Source organism: Nelumbo lutea, chromosome 5 (assembly GCF_056320005.1).
Source record: "Nelumbo lutea isolate HS-2025 chromosome 5, American lotus-T2T, whole genome shotgun sequence".
Taxonomy (NCBI): domain Eukaryota; kingdom Viridiplantae; phylum Streptophyta; class Magnoliopsida; order Proteales; family Nelumbonaceae; genus Nelumbo; species Nelumbo lutea.
This window is the reverse complement of record NC_142688.1, coordinates 84,250,137-84,272,132: the sequence shown is the minus strand read 5'-3', so window position 1 is coordinate 84,272,132 and position 21,996 is coordinate 84,250,137. Positions and strand designations below refer to the sequence as shown.

Here is a 21,996-nt window from a genome sequence, read left to right as displayed (position 1 = left end):
ACAATGAATCAGTTAGGGGTCCGATTCTTGGGTCAAATGGTCTCACTGTTTGAATTGAATCGATGGCTTATTCTAACAAAAATATAAAAATAAAAATCGGTCAAATCATTGAACATTTCGACTCTCCGGTCCGGTTTTGAAATCCATGAATCCTAAGTCTCTGTTACGAGACCTACCAATCAGCTGGTTGGCACCTGCGTTTTTCTACCTTTCGACTTGGGAAATTCAGTTATTAAAGTGACATACCTTAAAAATTCATGTCCTAAAATGAGATTACCAGGGTCGTTTTCTGCAATTTACCTTTTAAAAAAAACAATGTTGCCACGTGGACATCGTTGTCAATAGGCTCCATGGTCCATGGATACGGTAAGGTGGGATGACCTGTCAACCACAACAGTAGCAAAGAACACATGAAATTTGCTTGGAATGATCAAACATCCATGATCCATGTACTTGTCTAAGGGCATTCTGGTATTTCAAAACCTGATCACGGGAGCAACACCTTGACTACAGGTTGGGTTCCTGTTCAACACAAAAGGTTGGGCTTCCGTTACAGGGTTTTTTTTCTTTCTCAATTAAGGGTTTTCAATTAATATTGCGATTCTGAAATATCGGACTGACGAAGGGTTCGAGTCATTACGATATAGAAGGTAATTTTCGCTTCCCCCCCACCCCCCCAAAGTTCTTCCTAATTTCGTGAAGATTCTTGCTGCTCGTTTATCCATTTGATGACCATGTAGCATCAATGATGATAATTTTCTAGGGTTTTGTTAATTACGGTTTTACGCTCTCTCTCTTTCTCTTTCTCTCTCTCTCTCTCTCTCTCTCTCTCTCTCTCTCTCGGTTCCGTCTTTCGTTCCCAATTATGTTCATTTGTTGCGCGCTATGCCGTGAAGAGTGCGCTGTTACGGAGAGTTTTCCTCTAGTTACTGTAACTTAAAGGTAATTAGCTTGTTATTTCCACAACAGGAATACCTAATAACATTTCATGAGTTATCAAGATCCGAATTTGTCAGGATTGTAAAGCACTGATTCCCAATAGCATCCATTTTTATTTATTCTTTTGTTCTCAATAGTAACGAAGCTCCTCTTTTTCTTTTTTTTTTTTTTATTATTTTTTTAATTTTTTTAGCGCTAAAGAACTGGGCATATGCTAAGAGGTTGAGTAGAACCTCCTAAACTGGCTGTGCAATTGGGCAATTTTACTTCAATATTATACCAGGACCTTGGATTTTGAAACCAGTATGTTAACAGCCAACCTGCCTTGCCCAAAAAAACATGTTGCAATTACGACCTTACCCATTCTTGTTTAACTTTCTATTATGGCAGATAAGAAAATGTTAAAGGAAAAAAAAAGAAGTTTGTTGGTTATAGGTCGCATAACATCGTTTCTTCTGTTGCTTCTTGTAGAAACTCATAAAGGGGAAATTAAGTTTACTGTTCACCAGAAACATAATCACTCATATCTTGCTTTTTCCTTTCTTGGCATTTGACAAGTGGTTGAGTAGTTTGTTAAAATGTGAAAATTGGGTTTTGAACCCAGGTGAATTGTTGACTTAAACTTATTTAGACAGAAATTTCTAAAGAGTAAAGATAAATACCTTCAATCTGATATATTTGTTTATTTGCTTTTACTGTCCTTAGTTTGATACCAAGAAGGAAACTGGAATTTTCATATAAGGTACCTGTGCAATATGCACACATAGTCAAGCAAAAAGTAGAAAACTACTGCAAGTTACATAACTAAGGTCATACACACATAGACCTTTATTTCCCTGGATGCTAGTGTGCTGGATAAAACTTTAGCATGAGATTAATTGGATGTTTTTTGTGGCCATGATGGTGCATTTTCAGGGTGCTGTTGTTTTTGTTTCACAAGGGACCGGTACTTAATGGGAAATTGTTTCCAGAAGGTGAGTCTCTTCAAACAAATTTCATTTACTCAATGAGAAGGTTGTGACTTTTCTTCTTGATGTGGAGTGTTTCACTTTCTTCTTTTTCTTCCTATGCTATCATTTCAAAATTTTCATACGTTGTTTCTTCAAAATTTCAACATTTCGTAAAGGGTGCAATAAAAACTCTTCATCTTGTTGAGCTACAGTTATGGGTCCAAATCTGTCTCTTTATTATAAAGAATCTTGTTTTCTGGAAAAAATAAGAATGCTGTTTGTTTTTTTGCAAAAATTTACAATTTTTGTTTGAACCCTACGATTTTCTATAATTCAAATAAATTCAATTAAGAAACTGTCTTTTTTCATTTATATTTAGTGTTTTTTTTTTTTGTTCCATGGGGCTACACAACAGAGGTAGCACATCCCCCAACCTATGACCCCTCCAACCCCGGTGTAGGTGGGATTCGATCCCAAGCCTCTGCTACAACCAGCATGAGGCCTTACCAACCAACCAGTTGGAACCTTGTTTATATTTAGTGCTGTCATGGGATACTTGTTTTAAATTCCTTACTAGAAATTGCCTTATTTAAGTTATGTAAGACTGGACATTTAGTTTATTTTTCATTGCAGGTAAGTTGAAGAGCCATTGTATATGGATTATTTGACTTTCAAGTCAAACTTAATTATATCATCTTAGGCTCCTATTGTACAAGTGTCGGAACATTTTGTTGCTTGAAGAAAGTACAGGTTCTAAAGGGTCATTACCCAATGTTTGTCTTGTCTATCTGGGTCCTTGGTAGAAGTGGACTGGATATGGACTTAATCTTTAGTTTTTATTAAAAAAGTGGCTGTTCCTCAGTCTGAACTTGTTCTCTAAAACTTTTCAGAATGAGATTTTACCATTGCACCAAGGAATTGACCCTTATATATAAGGGTAAAATATAAAAACCTCCCCTGATGTTTTGGGCAGTCATAGGTTTAACTTTAACAAAAACCTCCCATGTTGTTTTGAAAAAACCTACAGTTACCTCCCTTTCATCGTTGTACCAAATGGAAAACATTGGCCTAATACATTAATTTTGAAAATACCCATTTTATCTTGTTGTATCCTAAAGCATCTTAATTAATGAAAATTTTTCAGAGTTATTGATAAAAAAAAAGAACTGTTAACTTTTAACTAAAAAAATTCCCTGGGTCATATTGAAAAGAGTAATGTAATTTTACTTTGTAAGTTCATAAGGATTGAGTGAAGTCTAGAAGGGAAAATTTGGCATTTTGAATTATGTTGGAAGATGCCCTAACAAATAGTAAGGACAATTTTGTAACTTCCAAGTCTCCATTACTGGGACTATGATAAAAGGGAGTTAACTGCAGGTTTTTTCAAAACTATAAGGGATGTTTTTATATTTTTACTTTAAATATAATGAGCTTGGGAGCACAGGTATTATGGGGATCTACATAAATAAGAAAGGCAGACCATTATTGGTTCCATAGAAGGTGCAGATTCTACCAAATGTTGAGGTAGTTGTTCTTACTAGAAGTGGAAAAATTCTCTTAATCTCTTCATGAGGGACTATGCCCTCATAGTTTCCTCTTGTCTGTACCACAGGATGAATCCTCTTTCTGAACTGGAATCAATGCACTGTTCCACATTAGGATACTATCATTGCATTATACTTCTTCTTTCCTTCTGGTTAATAATCTACATAAGTCATGTCAGAGCCAAGATGTTCAGTTCCTATGTTTCCAGTATAGAGAAGCCTTGTGATGTTAATTTGGCAGTGCATCGTCTTCTACATATTCTTCGAAGTGTAAATTGTAAATTGTGGTTTAGTTTATAATATGAAATCGTTTCTTTGTTATATTGTTTCAATAAAGAAGTTGAGCCTTATAACATGCAGAAAAACAATGATGATGCTTTGAGTGAGAAGGTAGAATTTGAAGGTGGAAATGTCTGTCTTATAACTAACAAAGAAAGTTGGGATGAAAAGCTCGCAGAGGCAAACAGGAATGGAAAGATAGTAAGTTTCAGTTTTCATTTTCCTTTCTTCCCCTTTTTTTTGTCAATGTGTGTCTTTTGGAGGTCAGATAGTAGGATTTGTATATAACATCAGAAAATTGAATGGCTTACCATGTTAAATGGTCTTGTTATTGCTTCTAAAGTCATGATTTTCCTATAAGCTGTGTTGTTTTCTGCTGGAAGCAAACAAGAGGTACATTGATTAGCCAACAGTTGTCCAAAGACTATTACATACAGAATCTGCATGAGTAAAATCACTAGATGCAATATTTTATTTAATTAAGCATATTCTGATAAGATAATAAATAAGGCTTTCTTTTCAGATTTAGTTGGTCCAATTCTAGACTGTCGGATATTAATAAGCATGGAAAACATGTAATAAAACGTAGGAAGAGGTTTTCTGAAATTACATCTGCGGTATGCTAATTTTGTAGGAAAGAAGGTGGATGCACACAGCCACACAGGTGGGCCTGATCCATTTGACCTTAGGTCCACACAGATGTTGAGGAGGAGAACCTTGTGTCAGTCAACTCAAACTCAAGAAAGAAACCATTCTGGAGCACAGTACTCGGGCCCATAACCATGGTGCAAGTTGGATACCTGATTTGAAGAATTTACACTGTATCAGAGCCCATTCAAATTTTAACAAAATTCCAACTCGAGCCCACCCAAGTTGCACCCCTAACCACAGTCTAGTACTTGATTTAGGTCCTAGAGATGAATCCTGCCCTAGCAAGTCCATTAATGAAGAAACCAAAGGAAGAATATTGTAGAAGTTTGTAATTTTGCCTTTTCCGTGAGGAGTTCATTTTGTAATTTAGGTTTTCCATTTCTAGCGGTCTGGCCTTACCTCTCTTTTTCCAGTTGAATAAAAACTTGAGATTTGAGATCTACAAGTAGTTTGCTTAAAGAAGAGAGATTCATTGTGGTGAAATTGCATCTCTCCCTTTCTCGTCTTTATTTTCTTCCCTATTTTGTGCAAGCCACCATTAAGGAAGTCTTGAGTTGTTGCAAGTTCTGCAAATTACATAGCAAAATCACCTCTGAGTTTGGTTATCTTTCTTTAAAAAAAAATCACCTCAGAGTTTGTGCCCGTGCTGCAACCTCACTTTAGGTTCTGCATTGACACTTGCTAGAATGGTTCAGATCTCCGAATGGATCTGAGAAGGGGGAACAAGTCTACAAAGTTGAATTTCAGAAGTCAAAATGGAAAAAAAGCTGTTTATAATAAATTTAATTGAAGAAAATATGGGCAGCAATTATAAGAGTAAGAGAAAGATATGGAAGAAAAGAGGAGCTTCAGACATAAGTTGTATGATCACAGATTTTAGCATGAGGAAGAAGACACTTATCAGAACAACTGAATATTAGAAGCGAAGAAAAGAAGAAAGAAGGAGAGATTGTGCCTCACAAGGCTCACACTTCACACAAGAACCACTTAAAACCAAATTTCTTTCCATCTTCAAACTCAACCGTTTTTTATCAATGGGTTGGCCATCTCTTCTACTTATTCCTGTGATTATATTTTCTACCAGAAATTTTTTAAATCTAAAACCTATGATTTGGGGGACAGCATGCAGAAAGCAGGTGTATTGGTATAGACACATATATTTGGACAAGTACTGAATGACTTTGGGCGCACTCATGCGTCTTGTATAAGAAATTACAAAAAAGGATAACTGTAACCTCTGTGGGAGGGAAGACCAGAATGGCGGCACTTTTTAAAGAATGGAGAAAATACAACAGCTGGCAGTAGTTGAGAAAAGGGAGGGATCAGAATTAGACCCTAGAGAAGGGACTCTTGCAGTCGTGCTTACACGTAAGTCACTACAGAATTTGAAAAGCTAGCAATTTTCTATTTTTGGCTAAGTCTTATAAGATTTGCATCAAAGGACTTTTTACATTTGGGCCCTCTATATCCTTTTTTGCTATATTGTTCCTTAAAATTGCATTTATGTTCCTGCTGTTAATTATTTATGTAAGTATCCTTAAGAGAGAAAAAAATGCCCAATGTTGTTAATAGCAATAACATTAGATATCATAGATAAATAATATTTAACATGGGGGAAACTTAGATGCTATATCCATGTCCCCATGTCTAGAATTTGGTGGTCTTTGGTATCCAACACTATGTACGTGTTGACACATCACACTTGTGTCCTTATCCATGGATCAAATATTGAAACTCTACCATTAGTAACTAACAAATTATCTCCAAGTTGAATTTAGATAACCAGAATTTAATAACATCAGTAATTATCACTTTATTGAAATAATAAATTCTTTAGGGAGTAGGGACCATTGCTGGGTATGATGACAACTTACCAGGCTGAAAATCATGACAATGCAGATTTGGGTCTAAGGTCATCACTTTGGACCAAAAAAAAAAAATTCTGGAGGTTTGGAACATACCAAGTGCATCCAAAAAGCTGGGAAGCCAAAAAGCTTTGGGGCAGTTGGAAGGTCAAACTTGGAGAAAGCAAGAAGAGGTTATGACAAATGGCAGATCCTTTGCGCAGGTGGTGTTAGGGGAAAAAGACAAAAAGCTTCTAGTGTCGAAAGGGAGAAGGCTGAACCAGCAACCTCAGACAGGGAAGGTTGCTGGTTCGACCATTAAAACAGGGGGGCGTGACTCTTTAAGTGGTCACGTGGGACGAAAAGAAGGGCCCAATCGAGTGGATCCCTTTTATGGTGGGCCGGAGAAGGCTTCCCAAGTAAAGGACTTAAAGTTGGGCTCCTATAGTCTTGAGCCCAAGGCCCATTATAAGACAGATGGGCCGAGAGACACGTTAAGTAAGCACGTGACTGGGAGGAGGGATGAGCTGATAGGCGAGATAAAGCGTCTATCTTCTTCAACCCCGAACCCTTCCTCTCGACCGAACAGATCAGGTGCAAAAAAGTCTCAAGACTCGTAGTCTCGAGGCTCTCTACAATGGGTCCCATCCAACCTGGCGAACCATCTCTCACCAGATAGGCGCAACCCGAGATACCTGAAGCCTAGTGATGAGAACGGAACAGGGCTTGAAGATTGGTTGAGTGAAGAAAACAACAATGACGATTCTGATAGAGATGAAACGCTGTCTGGGAAGTTTGTCTCCGAAAAGCAACAATGATCTTCTTGAAACAGAAAGTTTGCATACAGAGTTGTTGTTTTTAGAAGAAGAGACTAAAGAGGCAGGTGGCGGGAAGACTAGGAATGGTGAAGAAATTGGTTCTAAAGCCGTGAAAACTCCTCCCTTCGTCGAGGGAGCTGACCTTGAGTCTAATGAATTACAGGATGTTGGTGGAGAGGGACAAGAATCGGCTGTGAGGATGGATGCGGGTATTCTAGTGTCGGAAACACAGAGAAAGGTTTTCCAAGTGGGTAGGTCGTCAGGAAGTGATTCTTTCACCATGTCTACTTCACAACCTTGTCCAAAAAGGGGAAATGCTTTAAAACCATTCGCCGCCTGTCAGCAAGTCATTTCTAGTGATTCTAGTCCTACCCCCGTTCTATCAGGTATGGGTGTCAATTCTGTTTTAGGTACTGACTTGTTTGCTATGCCTGTAACATATATCCCAGCTTCCCATCCAGGAGTTTCTGATGCAAGAGAGAGGGTGATAGTGGAAGGAGGAGAGGGTGTTGGAAGGAAGTAGTAAGGGGGAGGCGGATAGAATTTGGGAGTTGATCTATACAATGATGGAGGAACAAAATAAAAAGGAAGGACTCATAGAAAGATGCTATAGCCAAAATAAGTGTGAGAAGGGTAAAATTCTTTCTCAAACATTGGCTAGAAAGGATGGAGAAATTGGGAAGAGGGGGAAAAGAGGAACAAATAAGAAAAAAAGATCTGAAGTGGAAAGGCTAATTTCAGACATTGAGGGGGATTTAGAATTCAGTGGTAGAGGGGATAGGAGGAAGGGCCTAAAATGAGGAGAATATGGCCTCTTATTGGGTACCTTTGCTATTTTGTATCGACGAAAATTATCAGCTGGAATGTAAGAGGGTTAGGGAGTGCAAGGAAGAGAAGGGCGATCAAAGACCTACTCTGAAGGGAAAAGCCTGATATTGTGCTGTTACAAGAATCCAAACTGATGGAATTAGATGGGAGATGGGTGAGGAGTTTTTGGAGGTCTAGAGGTTTAGGTTGGAGCTCGTCTCCTTCTTGGGGAGCCTCGGGGGGGATTGTAACACTGTGGAGGGAGGATGTGGTGGAAGAATTGATAGGCAGATTCTTAGTTTCCATTAAGTGCAAGAATGTAGAAAATGGGTGTGTATGGGTCTTAACCAATGCTTATGGCCCTAATTCCTATAGAAAGAGGAATGAGATGTGGGAGGAACTATATGCAATCAATGGGCTATGGGATGGTCCTTGGTGCCTGGGCAGGGATTTTAACGTCATTAGATTCTCTGATGAAACCAGTAATCTCCAATAGGTAATCTCAACAAGCATGAGGAAATTTAATGGTCTTATTGAAGATTGTGAACTGAAGGAAATACCTCTGTTGCAAGCCAGTTACACTTGGTCCAACCTTCAGGAAACCCCTTTGTGCTTGAAGTTGGATAGATTCCTTTTTAACCTTGCTTGGGAGAATAGTTTGGAAAACTTGGTTGCTAGGGCATTACCCAGGGTCACCTTTGATCACTGTCCTATCCAAATAGGAATTGAGTCTTTTCCTATAGGACCCAAACCTTTTAGATTCGAAAATATGTGGCTTATCCATCCAGATTTTGTGAAAAAAGTGGAGTGGTGGGGTGTGGAGGAGAGGGGGGTAAGATGGAAGGGGATCAAGTTCCATAAGAAATTAAAAAGGTTGAGAGCCAAAATAAAAGAGTGGAATAGAGATCAGTTTGGTAGAATTGAGGAGCAAAAATTGGGCCTAATCTCTCGAATAGAGAATTTAGATGTAAAGGAATCTCACAATGGGCTGACCGAGGAGGACAGAGTGTTAAGGAGACAATTAAAAAAGTAGTTGGAAGAAGTGTTATTGAGGGAAGAAATCAGTTGGAGACAAAAATCTAGACACAAGTGGATTAAGGAAGGTGATGGGAACACTGGATTCTTCCATGATTTGGCAAATGGGAGACGAAGAAATAATTTTGTGACCAAGCTAGAGATGGGAGAGGAGGTGATTACCAACCAGGATGACATAGCCAGAAGGTTTGTGGACCACTTCAAATCGATTTATAGAAGGCCATTGAGTGAGAGAACAGTCATGGAAAGGGTGGATTGGCCAAGAATTGATGGAGTGGCAAGGTGGCTGGAAAGGGATTTCGAGGAAGAAGATATTAAGAAAGCTGTCTTTCTAATGGATAGATCCAAGGCTCCGGGTCCAGATGGCTTTATAATGGGTTTTTATCAAGACTGTTGGGAGGTGTTGAAAGAGGATCTAGCTGAAGTCTTTAAGGAATTTGCAAATAATGACACTATAAGCCTTGGAATTAATGCCACCTTTTTGGCCTTGATACCTAAGAAGAATGATGCCAACCACCCAAAAGATTATAGGCCTATTAGTCTAGTGACAAGCATCTATAAAATTCTGGCTAAAGTGCTCTCATTGAGGATCAAAACAGTCCTCCCTACCATCATTAGTGAAACTCAGGGGGCTTTCATTCAAGGGCGACAAATAACATATCAGATCTTAATTGTGAATGAGTGTGTGGAGGAAATGAAAAGGTCTAGTAGGAAAGGATTCATTTGTAAATTGGATCTTGAAAAGGCCTATGATTTGGTGGACTGGAAGTTTCTATTAGAGGTTATGCGAAATGGTGGATTTGGGGACAAGTGGTGTAGTTGGATCTTTGGGTGTATCAGTACTTGTCACTACTCTATTCTGGTAAATGGTACGATGAGGGACTTTTTTTCAGCTTGCAGGGGTGTCAGGAAAGGGGATCCACTTTCACCCTTCCTTCTTACCTTAGTAGCTGAGGTGATTAGTAGGATCATTACTAAGGTTGACAGCAAAGATGCCATTAGGGGTTGGAGAATAGGGAGACACCAAGTCCCCGTCACCCACCTTCAGTTTGCAGACGACCTAATGATTTTTTGTGAAGGAGGTCATAGTGAAAAGGTAGCAAACCTAAAGGAGCTAATAAAAGGATTTGAAAGTCTCTAATTTGAGAATAAATCTGGAAAAGAGTTGCGTAGTAGGTATAAATTTGGAGGTAGGGGAGGTCGAGGCTATTGCGGAGTGTCTTGAGTGTTCCACCTCTGCTTGGCCTATGTCATATTTAGGGCTTCCTTTAGGGGCAAATCCTAGGGAGAGTAGATTTTGGATCCCAGTGTTAGAAAAGTTTGAGAAGAGATTAGTCTCATGGAAGAGGAACTATATCTCTTTAGGAGGAAGAATTACCCTAATAAGAGCTACCTTGGCTAACTTACCTACCTATTATTTGTCTATCTTTAGGATACCAGTTAGGGAAGCTAGGAAGCTGGAGAAGTTGATGAGAGACTTCTTATGGGAACTGGGACAAGAGAAAAAGGATCACTTGGTTAATTGGGAAATTGTGTGCAGAAGTAAAGAAGAGGGGGGTTTGGGAATTGGGAGGGTAACTAGAAAGAATCAAGCCTTTTCGTCAAAAGAAATATGGTGTAGGCCAGTTCTCCCAATGGAACCTTCACTTGTGCTTCTTTTTTCAAGTCCATCTCTCAACTTTCTACTCACCAACCCTTTCCGTCAAAAGAAATTTGGTGTAGGCCAGTTCTCCCAAAAATTATGGCTTTTTGTTGGGAAGTTTTCCATGGGAAAGTAAACACTTTAGACAACCTACAAAAGAGAAGACCTTTCCTCTGTATTTCTCCTAATTGGTGTATCCTCTGTAGAGCTCACGGTGAGGATTGTTACCATCTATTAGTATCTTGTCCCTTTTCTGCAGACCTTTGGGCTTGGCTACTTTCATTGTTTGGGGGTAGTTGGAGTCTACCTATAGAAGTTCACATGCTCTTCAACCATTCTACCTTTTATTGGTCTACAAAAATAGGGAGAATTATGTGGAGATGTGCTCGTGCTGCCTTGACTTGGACTCTTTGGGAAGAAAGGAATCTCAGAATTTTTCAAGATAAGGAAAGGAACAACCAAGATTTGAAAGACTGTGTGTTAAACAGGGCAATACATTGGCTAAAGACCTTGGAAATCTTTCATCAATTCTCCTTTAATGACATTTGGAGAAATTGGTCAGTAGTAGCAAGGAGTTCATCTTTAAAGACCAAATCAATTACAAGCTGGTCTCCTCCACCCGAAGGCTCAAATAAGTTGAACTTTGATGAAGCAGCATGGGTAATCCAGGATTATCCGGAGTGGGGGGTGCTTTGAGATATGAGAAGGGAGAGATTTTGTTGCTCTACTCAGGTCCTTTGGGGATTGGGAATTCCACCAGGGCAGAATTTTTAGCTGCTGTACAAGGGATCCAATTTGTAAACCAGCTGGGGGTACAACACCTAATAATCGAAGGGGATTCCAAAGTGGTGGTGGGTTGGTTGAAAAATTCCGAAGAGGCTATGTGGCGATACAAGAATGAAATGAAGAAATTTAGTTGGTTGACAAGGAATATGTTGGTCATGGTACAGTGGGTGGGGAGATCAGCAAATACCTTGTCAGATGTGTTAGTTAAGCAAGGGGTAAATAGGGAAGAATTATTTTGGGCTCAGTTGTGATTCTTGTTTTTCTTTCCTAGTTTACTTGTAAGTTTCAAGGAGGGGCTGCAGCTCGCGCCTCTCGTTGGGATGATGTATGAACTCACTCTAATTTGCCTCTGAATCAATAAACTTATTATTATTCATCAAAAAAAACATACCAAGTGCATCCCCCTCAAGATAAAATACCAAGATCAAATGTATTACATGGCAATCCCCTTGTATACTGACTAACATGGAGATTTCTAAGCTTCCTATTTATCAAAACTTTGTAGACATTGATCCAAGTTTATCTATGCAAAATTATTGATAAAAAAAAATTATCTATACAAAACTTGCTTAGAGCCTTAACTACATATACAAATCCAACTAACAAATACAAGTAAATGAGTGAACCTCTCAGAATATCTACCACTTCTTTCTACTTACTAATAAGAGTGAAAGTCTGATGTGGTGATCTATTAGCAGCTTTACAGTTGCGCCAGAGTTTAGAAAGCACTTCAATATCTTAAGTGGGCCTACATTGATGCATTTTGTTAGTTGCATAGTCCAGCAACCCTAGCAAGAAATTCCCTAGTGTGGGCACTGAAAATCCTTATTTTCTTGGGTTTAATTATGTATTGAGTTTGGTTTCCACAACTTTCTAATTTGTGTATTCTTCAGTTAGCATCTCCATGTGATTGGGGTCTAATCAAGATTATTCTGGAAACAAAGTTTCTTTGCTGTTTAAGTCAAAGTAGAATGATCTAGCTACATTGTTTAACAGGATTGTCTATCTACATTGTTTAATGTCTTTCTTTAACATTTTAACACTGTTGCTCCAATCTTTAATATTTAACAGGTTGTGGCAAATTTCAGTGCATCATGGTGTGGTCCCTGTAGGATGATTGCACCACTCTACTGTGAGCTATCTGAGAAATACCCTTCTCTCATGTTCCTAACTGTGGATGTTGATGAACTGGCTGTAAGTGATTTCAATTCTTTCCATTCAGATTCCTATTTCCATGCATGTCGAAGATAGCAGAGCAGGCAGGATTATGTTTTCTTTGATTATTTAGCGTAACAATTCTGTTCTAAATTTTGCGAGAGATTTTTTTAAATCTTTATGTTGGATATCAGTGTAGTTAAGGCAGTTAAGTGACTCTTAGATATTTTGGCCTGGCAAGACATGTTGATGCCTAAGTGAAAAAAAAGTATATACATTTTTATAATGTAAACTAAATATGTACATATTTTATAGGGTTATTATCTGAAAATCCCCTTCACTTGTCTAACTTTCTCTTATACTTACTCTGGCTTTTAGATGCCTTCAGTGGTTCCTGTGTCAGACAATTTTCCATTAGGCTCAGTTTGGAAAGAGTACAAATACAAAAATGTACAGTGCAAATACATACAAAATAATATAAAAAACAAGATTTTGCACTCTACATATTTGTATTTGTACTCCTTCCAAACTGAGCCTTGGTAAATGAATGGTGGTTGCAAGATTGCATTGATACCTCTCTATTCAACTTTATCCAATTATAAGCAGATTGAATTCGACCTCTTTAATCAGACATGCAGATATTGTAGCTCTATGATCAGACATGGTCTTTGCAATAACCAATATTTTGGAATCCTCATTCTTGGGAATATATAGAAGAGAATATAGATTTGAAGCTCTACAGAGGATTATAAATTTATAAAAGATTCGAACCCTATGTTTTTTATGTGGCTTGTATAATTTTGACTGTAGAGTTGGACCCTAGGAGGAAAGATAAAAAAGATGGGTTTGTCATGGGTCAACAGCCTTGCCTGTAGAACCTGGTTCTTTTTCACTGTGAGTTGTAGACCCAGGTTGTGGACACGGTTATAAAATCAGGAAATTAGTTGGGGGACTGATGGGATAGGTTACGGGTACATGGCCGACTGCCAAATTCATAACATCATGGAAAACTTTTCAGTAGAAAAGTTGTACTTAACCATATTGTGTTAGCATTCAGGTCTTAGGGACAAAGAATTAGTCTAAGAAATTTGGGACAGGGTTTACATGCATGGTCTGTATGATCACTTCTCTATGATAGAAACGTCCAGGAATCATGCTTACACGTTGTGCGTACTTTCAAGAAATGGACTTCCGGATATTTTTTTTCCAATTATTTTGGAAAAAAAATCTGATGATGAAAATGATTCCATATGCCTGGATGCGGTGCAGGAATTCAGTGCTTCATGGGACATCAGAGCCACTCCAACCTTCTTCTTCCTTAGAGATGGGCAACAAGTGGACAAGCTAGTGGGTGCCAACAAACCAGAGCTTCAGAGTAAGGTAACTACAATTGCTGAGTCAGCAACACAGAGCTCTAAATGACTCCCGTTGCACGCCCCATTTTGTCTCTGTTGTGTGCTCTCAATCAAGAGAAAGGGAATATCCATTGATTTCATCAGCATCATCATCATCCAAGCTTTATCCGAACTATATGGGATCTGTCCGTAGTTAAATTACGGGCACTTAAAGGTCATTGATTTCATTGTGAATATCAATATTACACTGATTTATATTTTTTTGATCGGTGTACTTTTTCATTTGTAAATCTTCTTTTTTGGGAGTAGAAAGTTTCATTTTCTTCCTGAGTGGTTTTGTAAGTAAACTACATAATAGGTGAAGTTGTGTTAAATCACTAAATCGCTATTTGAGTTCATTTTCATATGCCAAAGGACCCAAAAACAGAGTATAACTGTAACAGGGGAGGCCTCTTATTCAAAACCATAAATGAACTGATTTTGTTATGAAGTCGATGCTAAGATCATGAGGTTATGGAATTATGAAATTTAAGACGTTTTGAATCCAAGACTCCAAACAGTTGCTTTGGTTAGCCATGATATCGCGTAGTAGAAGGGCCTCTTTCTATTATACATACTCTACGTCTACGACGCGCTAATGTATCCATTGATCAGTAAATAAGTACCGGTCAAGCTGCATATTTTTGTATTATAGTTGGTCACCGTCTTATCTGTTTCAGCACCATCTACAGGTTTTGCGAGGGCAATGGTATGTGTTTGGTTCGTTTACATTTTTTTCATCCAACGTTTGTATTTTATTTATTTGTAAAACTGAGAAAGGTAATAATAATGAAAAAATATTTAACCTTTTGTGGAAGTTTCAAAAATTTAATTTCTCTAAACAGTAAGCATGTAAAAAACCGAAGTCCACTTATCATTTTTGATGTGTATGGAAGAACAAGAGAGAGGAACTGTTGAAGTGATGCTTATATAGCAGCGTTTATTGAATAAACACCCATGAAACCAAACATCCTCTTAGTGATTGAGCCGTCAAGGATAGTTGAGTGTGGCTGGCTATCTTAGAGCTTGGCAATGAATATTGATGAAACAGGGAGTTTATTCAGGGAACCAGGGCTCTAGAATTTGACCTGTTGAGGCGGAGATCATGCATGTTGAAGTTGTGAGGCAAGTGGCCCGATTTGTTTTACTGACAACTTTTATTTACTGGTTTCCACTCCTCATTGCAAGGGAGAGAGTGTCATTTTCCATTCTATGTTCTCTTCTCAGTGTCCAGTTCGGAAGGGCTTTCGTGCAGCAGCTTCTGGCTTTGCAAGCTACACGGAAAGCCTAAAAGTTATATTTGGTGAAAAAACCGGAAAGACAGAATGCATTTTAATTGAGCTATTAAATTCACTTTCTACTTCTAGCTTCTTCAATTCAATTCAGTCAATGCAGCACAATCGAAAGGTGAATCCCTTCCAAACGGCTTAGGTAATAAAATCGAGAAAAGCATTATGTTATGGGAGAATGATAGTTCAGCCCAGGGTCAGAATTTTTAGGCCCAAAGTATTGTTAGAGTAGGTGTCAACTTGGAATTGATGTCAATTTACGGATAGGCGTTGATGCATAGAATGTAGGTTGTTGACTCTTTGAATGTTTATAGCTATGCAGTGGAAATGAAAAATCTGCATTAGGCTTATCCGTACTTTTCCATTAGGTTATTATCTCTGGTTATGGCCGGCCAATCAAATTTATTTATTACATTTACGAATGAATGTCTAGTTGTGTGGGAGAGGTAGTTCCAAGTGTCAGATTATGGTGTGGTCCAAGGTTCTAAATACCGACACGGGCCGACGTGTTAGTATGTTTTTTTAAGTTTTATTTATTTTTTTGAAATCGGTTCAGAGGGATCAGTTTAAGGCCATCTTTTGAACCGGTGGCTGACCCGATACAATCCCTGAAGGGGTATATCGGTAAGTCATCGGCATGATACAAGCCAATAAGTATAGATACTTTGAACCTTGGTATGGTCACTGTTGAGTGTAGTACAACTTATTTGTTAAGGGTCAGTTTGGAAGGAGTACAAATACAAATACGTAGAGTGCAAAACCTTATATTTTATATGTATTGTACATATTTGTAATCCTTCCAAGAGCCTAAGGTTGTGTTTGGATGCAATGCAATTTTATTTGTACTAGTACAAATGTATGAGAGTGCAAGTGTAGAAAAATGTAAATTCTTGTTTAATTTTGTTTCAGATTTTACTTTATTCTGCTTCATGTCTTAATTTATTTCATTTGTATTCCAATCAAACAGTACAAGCTAAAATTTGAAACAAAAATAGGTCAAAATCTACACAAATCATTTGTACTGTCATGGTTTTGCATAAATGCAAATTTATTTGCATTGTAACCAAACAAAGCCTAAATGACAACGTCGTATTGTCACTAAGGCATGTCCACATGACATGTTGAGGCAGCACTGATTGATCGCTAGCTCTTCAAAGAATAAAACTCAAGTCCGTCTTTAAAAATCTGTAATAGATTCAAGCCTTCTCGCTTCATTTTCTTCAAATCCTATCTCTTTTACTTTTTATCTCATTTTACTATTTAACTTTATCCCTTCAAAAGAAAATTCCTGACTCCACCACTAATCACTACCAGATAAGGTTCAAAGTATCGATACGTATCGGCTCGTATCGACCGATATGTATCATACCGGGAGTTTCTTGATACAACCCTATAGGTATTGTATCGGGTCAGCCATGATTCAGAGGGTAGCTGGAACTTAAATCAACTCCTTAGAATTGGTTTTGAAAAAATAAATAAATAAAACATCAAAAAACACTATACAAGCTGATACTCCCTATATTGATATTTAGAACCTTGCTACTGGATGGTAAATACACCAAAAACGAAACCCTGAAAAATATTATCCAACTCAATCGATCTTTGTATATATCCATGCCAACCCATTCATTGACCTTTTCTCTTTTTTTCATTTTTCAACCTTTTTTCGGGGTTAGGAGGTAGGAATCTATTGATTGATTGATGTATGAAACCAATTATAAGTTTTATAACTAAAAAATGCGTGTTAGAAGACACTAGACAAATATTCTCCTGGAAGTTTACTTCTAACTTTCAAGTGCTAAGTAAACAAATAAAAACTATCACCTCAAATTAGCTTCCAAAACACATTCACATCGACTCAGTCAAGAATCCGACTACACTAACCACACAACCGTCATCCAATGGGTTCCGCTAGCTGACCCAATTGATTCTTATTTCTATAAACAATTTCTATATAAACTACATCTTCATCTAACCAAATTTAATAATTTATTATATAATTCACCACTTTTCTAAACAGTTGATTCCGCGTGAAGTGTGACGCATCCATAATCCAACCCAATCCAACTATAGTTTTCAATCACCACCAATTCAACGAACCGATTTTTGGATTTTACAGATCAATAAGATATATTGAATTGGATTAGACTTGGTCTATCTATAACAGATTTGTATTGGATTGGGTCAATGGATAAAGTTTGGATTGGAATAAATCTAAATCAAAACCAATTTGAATAAATTAGTGGTCCAAATTTCGAATTGAATTGGTTTACAATGACCCAAAGTATTCATTGGATTAGATTGGACATGATCCATTTGTAATGGATTCATTAGACCGGATTGGATTGGACCAAATCCTATCCAATTGATACCCCTAGATGGAAGGACAATGATGAAAGACTTCCCAATGCAAATGGGTTCAAGAAACCACCTCTTCTATGTTTCAACAAAAGTGTGAAGAATCATGAGATGGAAAATTGGACAGGCGTCATCTGAACTACGAGTTAGAACCAGGAACTCTACCTCGGCCAAAAGGATAGCAAGGTACCCTAATTCCTAATAGATAGGATTAGCTGAACGCTCTATCTGTTCAGTTGGCTGTGGAACCAATAATAATATTCCATGTCAATGTCAATGGACCGGTTTGGATTAGATCCAGTCCAGTCTAAAATCAATTTGGATGGATTGGATGGACCAACAAGACATATTGAACTGGAATAATTCGGTCTAAAATATTTATTAGATTGGATTGGACTGGTCCCTTCGTAACAAATTTATATTGGATTGGGTTGGATTAAGTCAATATTTGATCCATTGATATAAGATAAGAATATGTGTGTCAATGAACCAGGTTTGGATTGAAACCAATTTAAATCAAAATGAATTTGAAGAGATTGAACGGTCCAAACATTGAATTGGATTGGATTGGACCTGGTCCATTTATAATGGACTCACATTGGACTGGATCAGACTCGACCAAATCCAGTCCAATTGACACCCCTATGTGTCAATAATAAATTCATGGGCCATGAATTATCATTGGTTCCACAGCCCAATGAACAACTATCCCGTTCTGCTAATCCCTTCTCTCAATTTCTTAGGGCACGCATAGTTCTTTGACAAGCAGTTGTCAATACTCAATTCATATATTCACCTTACTTGGTGTAATTAATGCAAGTACAAATACATAACTCCTGCACGCTTTGGGTGATAATTTACCATTACAACAAACATTCAGAGAACATATCTAAAAAGATAAAAGTTGATCAAAAACAAAGATGTAAAAAAGAAACAGAAACCCGAATTTGCTGAACAGACAAAGTTGGTGGTTTTATTGAATCCAGGTAGAAAATGGCGCTTGGGTTTCACTTCACCGACCTTTTGGGTTCATGATCTGTGAGAAAACAGCACTAGATCTCAACCCACCAGAATCTTCACTTGTGAGACTCTGGCACCCAACGCTCATAGACATTCCACTGCTCCTACATTCTGTCGTGCTCTCAAAACCCGAAAAAGCATCTGAATCTTTCTTCCATTTTCCAGTTAATGGGGTCTCCTCAATGTCCATGTCGCTACTGAACCCACCACTCTCTGCACTCTCCTGCAGCTGTAGCGCAAACTCAAGGTTCCAGAGAACATCTCCCATTGCCGGGCGGTCACTCCCCTGGTCACTCACGCATTTCTCTGCTATCTCTGCAAACTTCTTGAAGCACTCTGGTGCAATTTTTCCCTTCAGATATGGGTCAATGAACTCCTCAAGGATTCCCTTCTTCTGGCAATGCTCGGCCCACTCCGCCAAGCTGACTTGTTCCTTTGGCAATGTCGAACTCAACGCTGGACGAGCACAGAGGATCTCAAACAGCACAACCCCAAATGAGTAAACATCCGATTTCTCAGTCAATTGCTGCCTCCTGAAGTATTCTGGATCCAAATATCCAAAGCTACCCTTCACAACAGTGCTGACATGAGTATGATCCAACGTTGGTCCTGTCTTTGACAAGCCAAAATCTGAAACCTTGGCAACCCATTTCTCATCTAGGAGGATGTTTGTCGTCTTAACATCTCGGTGGATGACGGTGTGCTTGATACCAGTGTGGAGGTAGTGAAGGCCACGGGCAGCTCCGATGCAGATCTCAAGCCTCTCCTTCCAAGGGAGGGGTGGCTTTTGAGTCTTGTAGAGATGCTCACGGAGAGTCCCATGAGCCATGTAATCATAGACAAGGATCATTTCACAGTTCTCCTCACAGTAGCCAATCAGTGAGACGAGGTGACGATGGCGGAGCTTTGAGAGCATCTCAATCTCTGTCTGAAATTCGCGGACCCCTTGCTGAGACAACGGGTTGCCACGCTTGATTGCAACCTTAGTCCTCCCACCATCAATTTCACCCCTGTAGACCTTGCCAAAACCACCAACACCAAGCAGTAGTGCTTCATCAAAGTTGTTGGTGGCAGCCTTGATCTCTGCAAAGGAAAAGTGGCGACAAAGGTTTGAAGGAAGCGAGGACGTATAGCTTCCACTAGTTTTGCTTTTCTTGGTAGACCCTTCTCCAGAGTGTGAATTTCCATACTGAGAAACAGGGACCCACCCAGATGGCGTACCACCGGTGGCACCAGAGTACTTCCTTTTCCTCTGCCATCGGAATACAGCAAACACCAATAAACAGAGAATACAAACAGCAGCAATACCACCTACAACTCCTCCAGCAATGACTGCAGCCTGGTTCTTTGAATTACTAGAAGGAGGTCTAGCCAAAGATGGGTCAATCACATTTTGTCTTACAGGGGGAATTGGATTGGGTCCAGCAAGGTTTCCAGTAGAATCATTTAATTTAAAGATCTCCACTCCATTCAAGATTGCGTTGTAGTAATTGGGCTTTGATGCTGTAGCAGGATGCAGTGCTAGCCAGAGCTCCTGCTGTACATTCCCTTTTGGAACAAGCACGACATAATCTCTATAAATTGGAATTCCATTTCCATTGGTCCAACCAACCACATCTGCGCCATCGTCAGCAGTTTGGTTATTGATGAAGATCTGAAACACCCTTTGGTTGATCTTGGTTATGTCAGCTAGAATCTCACAGAAATGGAGCCTAACCAGGTAGGAAAATCCTGGGTCAACTTGGAAAATCCATGTCAGATTGTAATTCACATTGACACTTGCATCTGGTCCCATAGTTCTGGCTGTGGCATAAACATTCTTTGGTGCAGTATAGTTAGGAACATTTGAAGGGTAGTGAATTGTAATGTCTGAAAACTGTGTCACACCAGAAGCTGCTCCAAAGATGTATATCGAATCATCACGCCAATATCGCAAGAGACCGGTATCTTCCGATGGTGGAATGTCGTTGCCACCCACATTTAGCCGGTAAACATTCTCATGGGCAGTACTGTTATCTAAGGGGAACTGAGTATTGAGACCAACAAGTAAGGCACCGTTTGCATTATTGTAAATATCAGGCATCGAAACAATCTCGACCCCATTAACAAATGCATAGGAATTGGAAGCATTGGACGATGGCTTGAATGTTAAATTCAAGCTCTGATTCTCCACATTTAAGGAGAACTCTTTAGGAACGACAGCATAGTTTAGAGCCTCGGCAGTTTGCGAAGCACTGAAGTTGTGGAGAAGAGTATAGGGGCCGGAAGTGACGGAGAAGAGCGCATTAGATTCATTGAGGCCATTATAAGAAGTTGGATAGAAGTAGAGACGAACGAATTTCCGGCCAGATGTGACCGGGAAAGTGTATGTAAATTCAGAGTGGAATATCCTTGCTGTCATGTAAGGGACTTCGGGGACGGATGGGCCTTGAGTGGCAGCTCTAGAGGTTAATGTGTTGTCTGATGAAGGTAAAAACTTGGACCCAACATCTCCACTCCATTTCTGACCATCTGTATCTGTTGTTTCTGAGGCAGCACCACAATTCAGGAGGATTTTGTCCGTTGGAACGTATAGATCAGTCGCAGATATCAGATGGAGTAGGAACAAGAGGCAGAAGGAAATGAAAATAAGATGAACCCAGTTAAATCTCTTCATGGCAAAATCAAAGGGACGAATAGATGCCGTAACAATTAACTTTACCAAGAGAGTATTTGATCAGCGGCTAGGTGACAGTTCTGGGCTGCAAACTAGGCTTTATTAACTCTCCTGGCCTCCCCGAGGAGAAAAGGCTTCAACCTTTAATGAATAAAAAATCAGACCGACCTACCAAGAGATGACAAACCCAAAAACTACTTGACGGAACCAATAAGAAGAACGAGAGAATTCATGGAAGAAACGATGTCGAAGCTTAGTTCTTAATCAGAAACTCCTTATTTCTTCAAAACAAACTAATTCACATATTCCAAATCCATTTACGAGCAGAATCAAATAAAAATAAAGCCAACGGAAATGCAGAATATAGAAATCCTAAACAAGCTTAGTAGCTTACACCGAAATGCACTCAAACCTTCGTTAAACTGATTGATCGAACACATCCAAACGGCAGATTTCAAACGTTTTCGAGCTTTCCGGCTTGGAAAGATGCAGAGAGAAGGTCGAAATTCGGTATATTGGGACTTGAGAGGGTACAAAAATCTGACCTTGAGACTGGGAGTAGATTATCCAGATAGCTGCAGAACACAGTTTCACGGTTTGAACTTGAAAAAACGACTTTTGGAATATTAAATGACCAAGTTCGGTCATGTGGCAAAATCAGTCGTGTTTTCGAGCGGCATAAAAAATTTATCTTTTTTAAACCAAATTGCACTTTCTTAATCCCGTAAGACCAATTCATATTCGTTGAGTTGCTGCTTTCACCTCTCACTCTCTGTTTGGGCTTGATGTTACGACGCGGTTTTAGCGCTGCACCAAAACCAGGATATCA

The 21,996-nt window shown here is 38.9% G+C and overlaps 1 protein-coding gene and 1 pseudogene across 4 annotated transcripts; one reads left to right on the top strand and one right to left on the bottom strand.

Moving 5' to 3' along the window:
- Window positions 1-400: 400 nt before the first annotated feature.
- LOC148853199 (thioredoxin H4-1-like) lies at window positions 401-14,209 on the top strand. 3 transcript variants are annotated; one of them, XM_088946026.1, is made up of 6 exons: window positions 441-650; window positions 1,645-1,748; window positions 1,855-1,913; window positions 3,794-3,913; window positions 12,367-12,489; window positions 13,720-14,209. In XM_088946026.1, exons 3-6 carry the CDS (start codon window positions 1,893-1,895, stop codon window positions 13,870-13,872), a joined length of 417 nt encoding a protein of 138 aa, XP_088802152.1. In that variant the 5' UTR covers window positions 441-650; window positions 1,645-1,748; window positions 1,855-1,892; the 3' UTR covers window positions 13,873-14,209. The 3 variants fall into 3 exon arrangements, with proteins under 3 accessions (XP_088802150.1, XP_088802152.1, XP_088802151.1); XM_088946024.1 differs by lacking the exon at window positions 1,645-1,748 and having other exon boundaries at window positions 401-650; XM_088946025.1 differs by lacking the exon at window positions 1,645-1,748 and having other exon boundaries at window positions 636-942.
- Window positions 14,210-18,260: 4,051 nt separating this feature from the next.
- On the bottom strand, window positions 18,261-21,748 carry LOC148853198 (receptor-like protein kinase FERONIA pseudogene; annotated as a pseudogene). The gene is made up of 2 exons (XR_016098822.1): window positions 21,562-21,748; window positions 18,261-21,308 (listed from the first exon to the last, which is right to left on the bottom strand). The product of XR_016098822.1 is annotated as a receptor-like protein kinase FERONIA pseudogene (transcript).
- Between the last annotated feature and the right edge of the window lie 248 nt (window positions 21,749-21,996).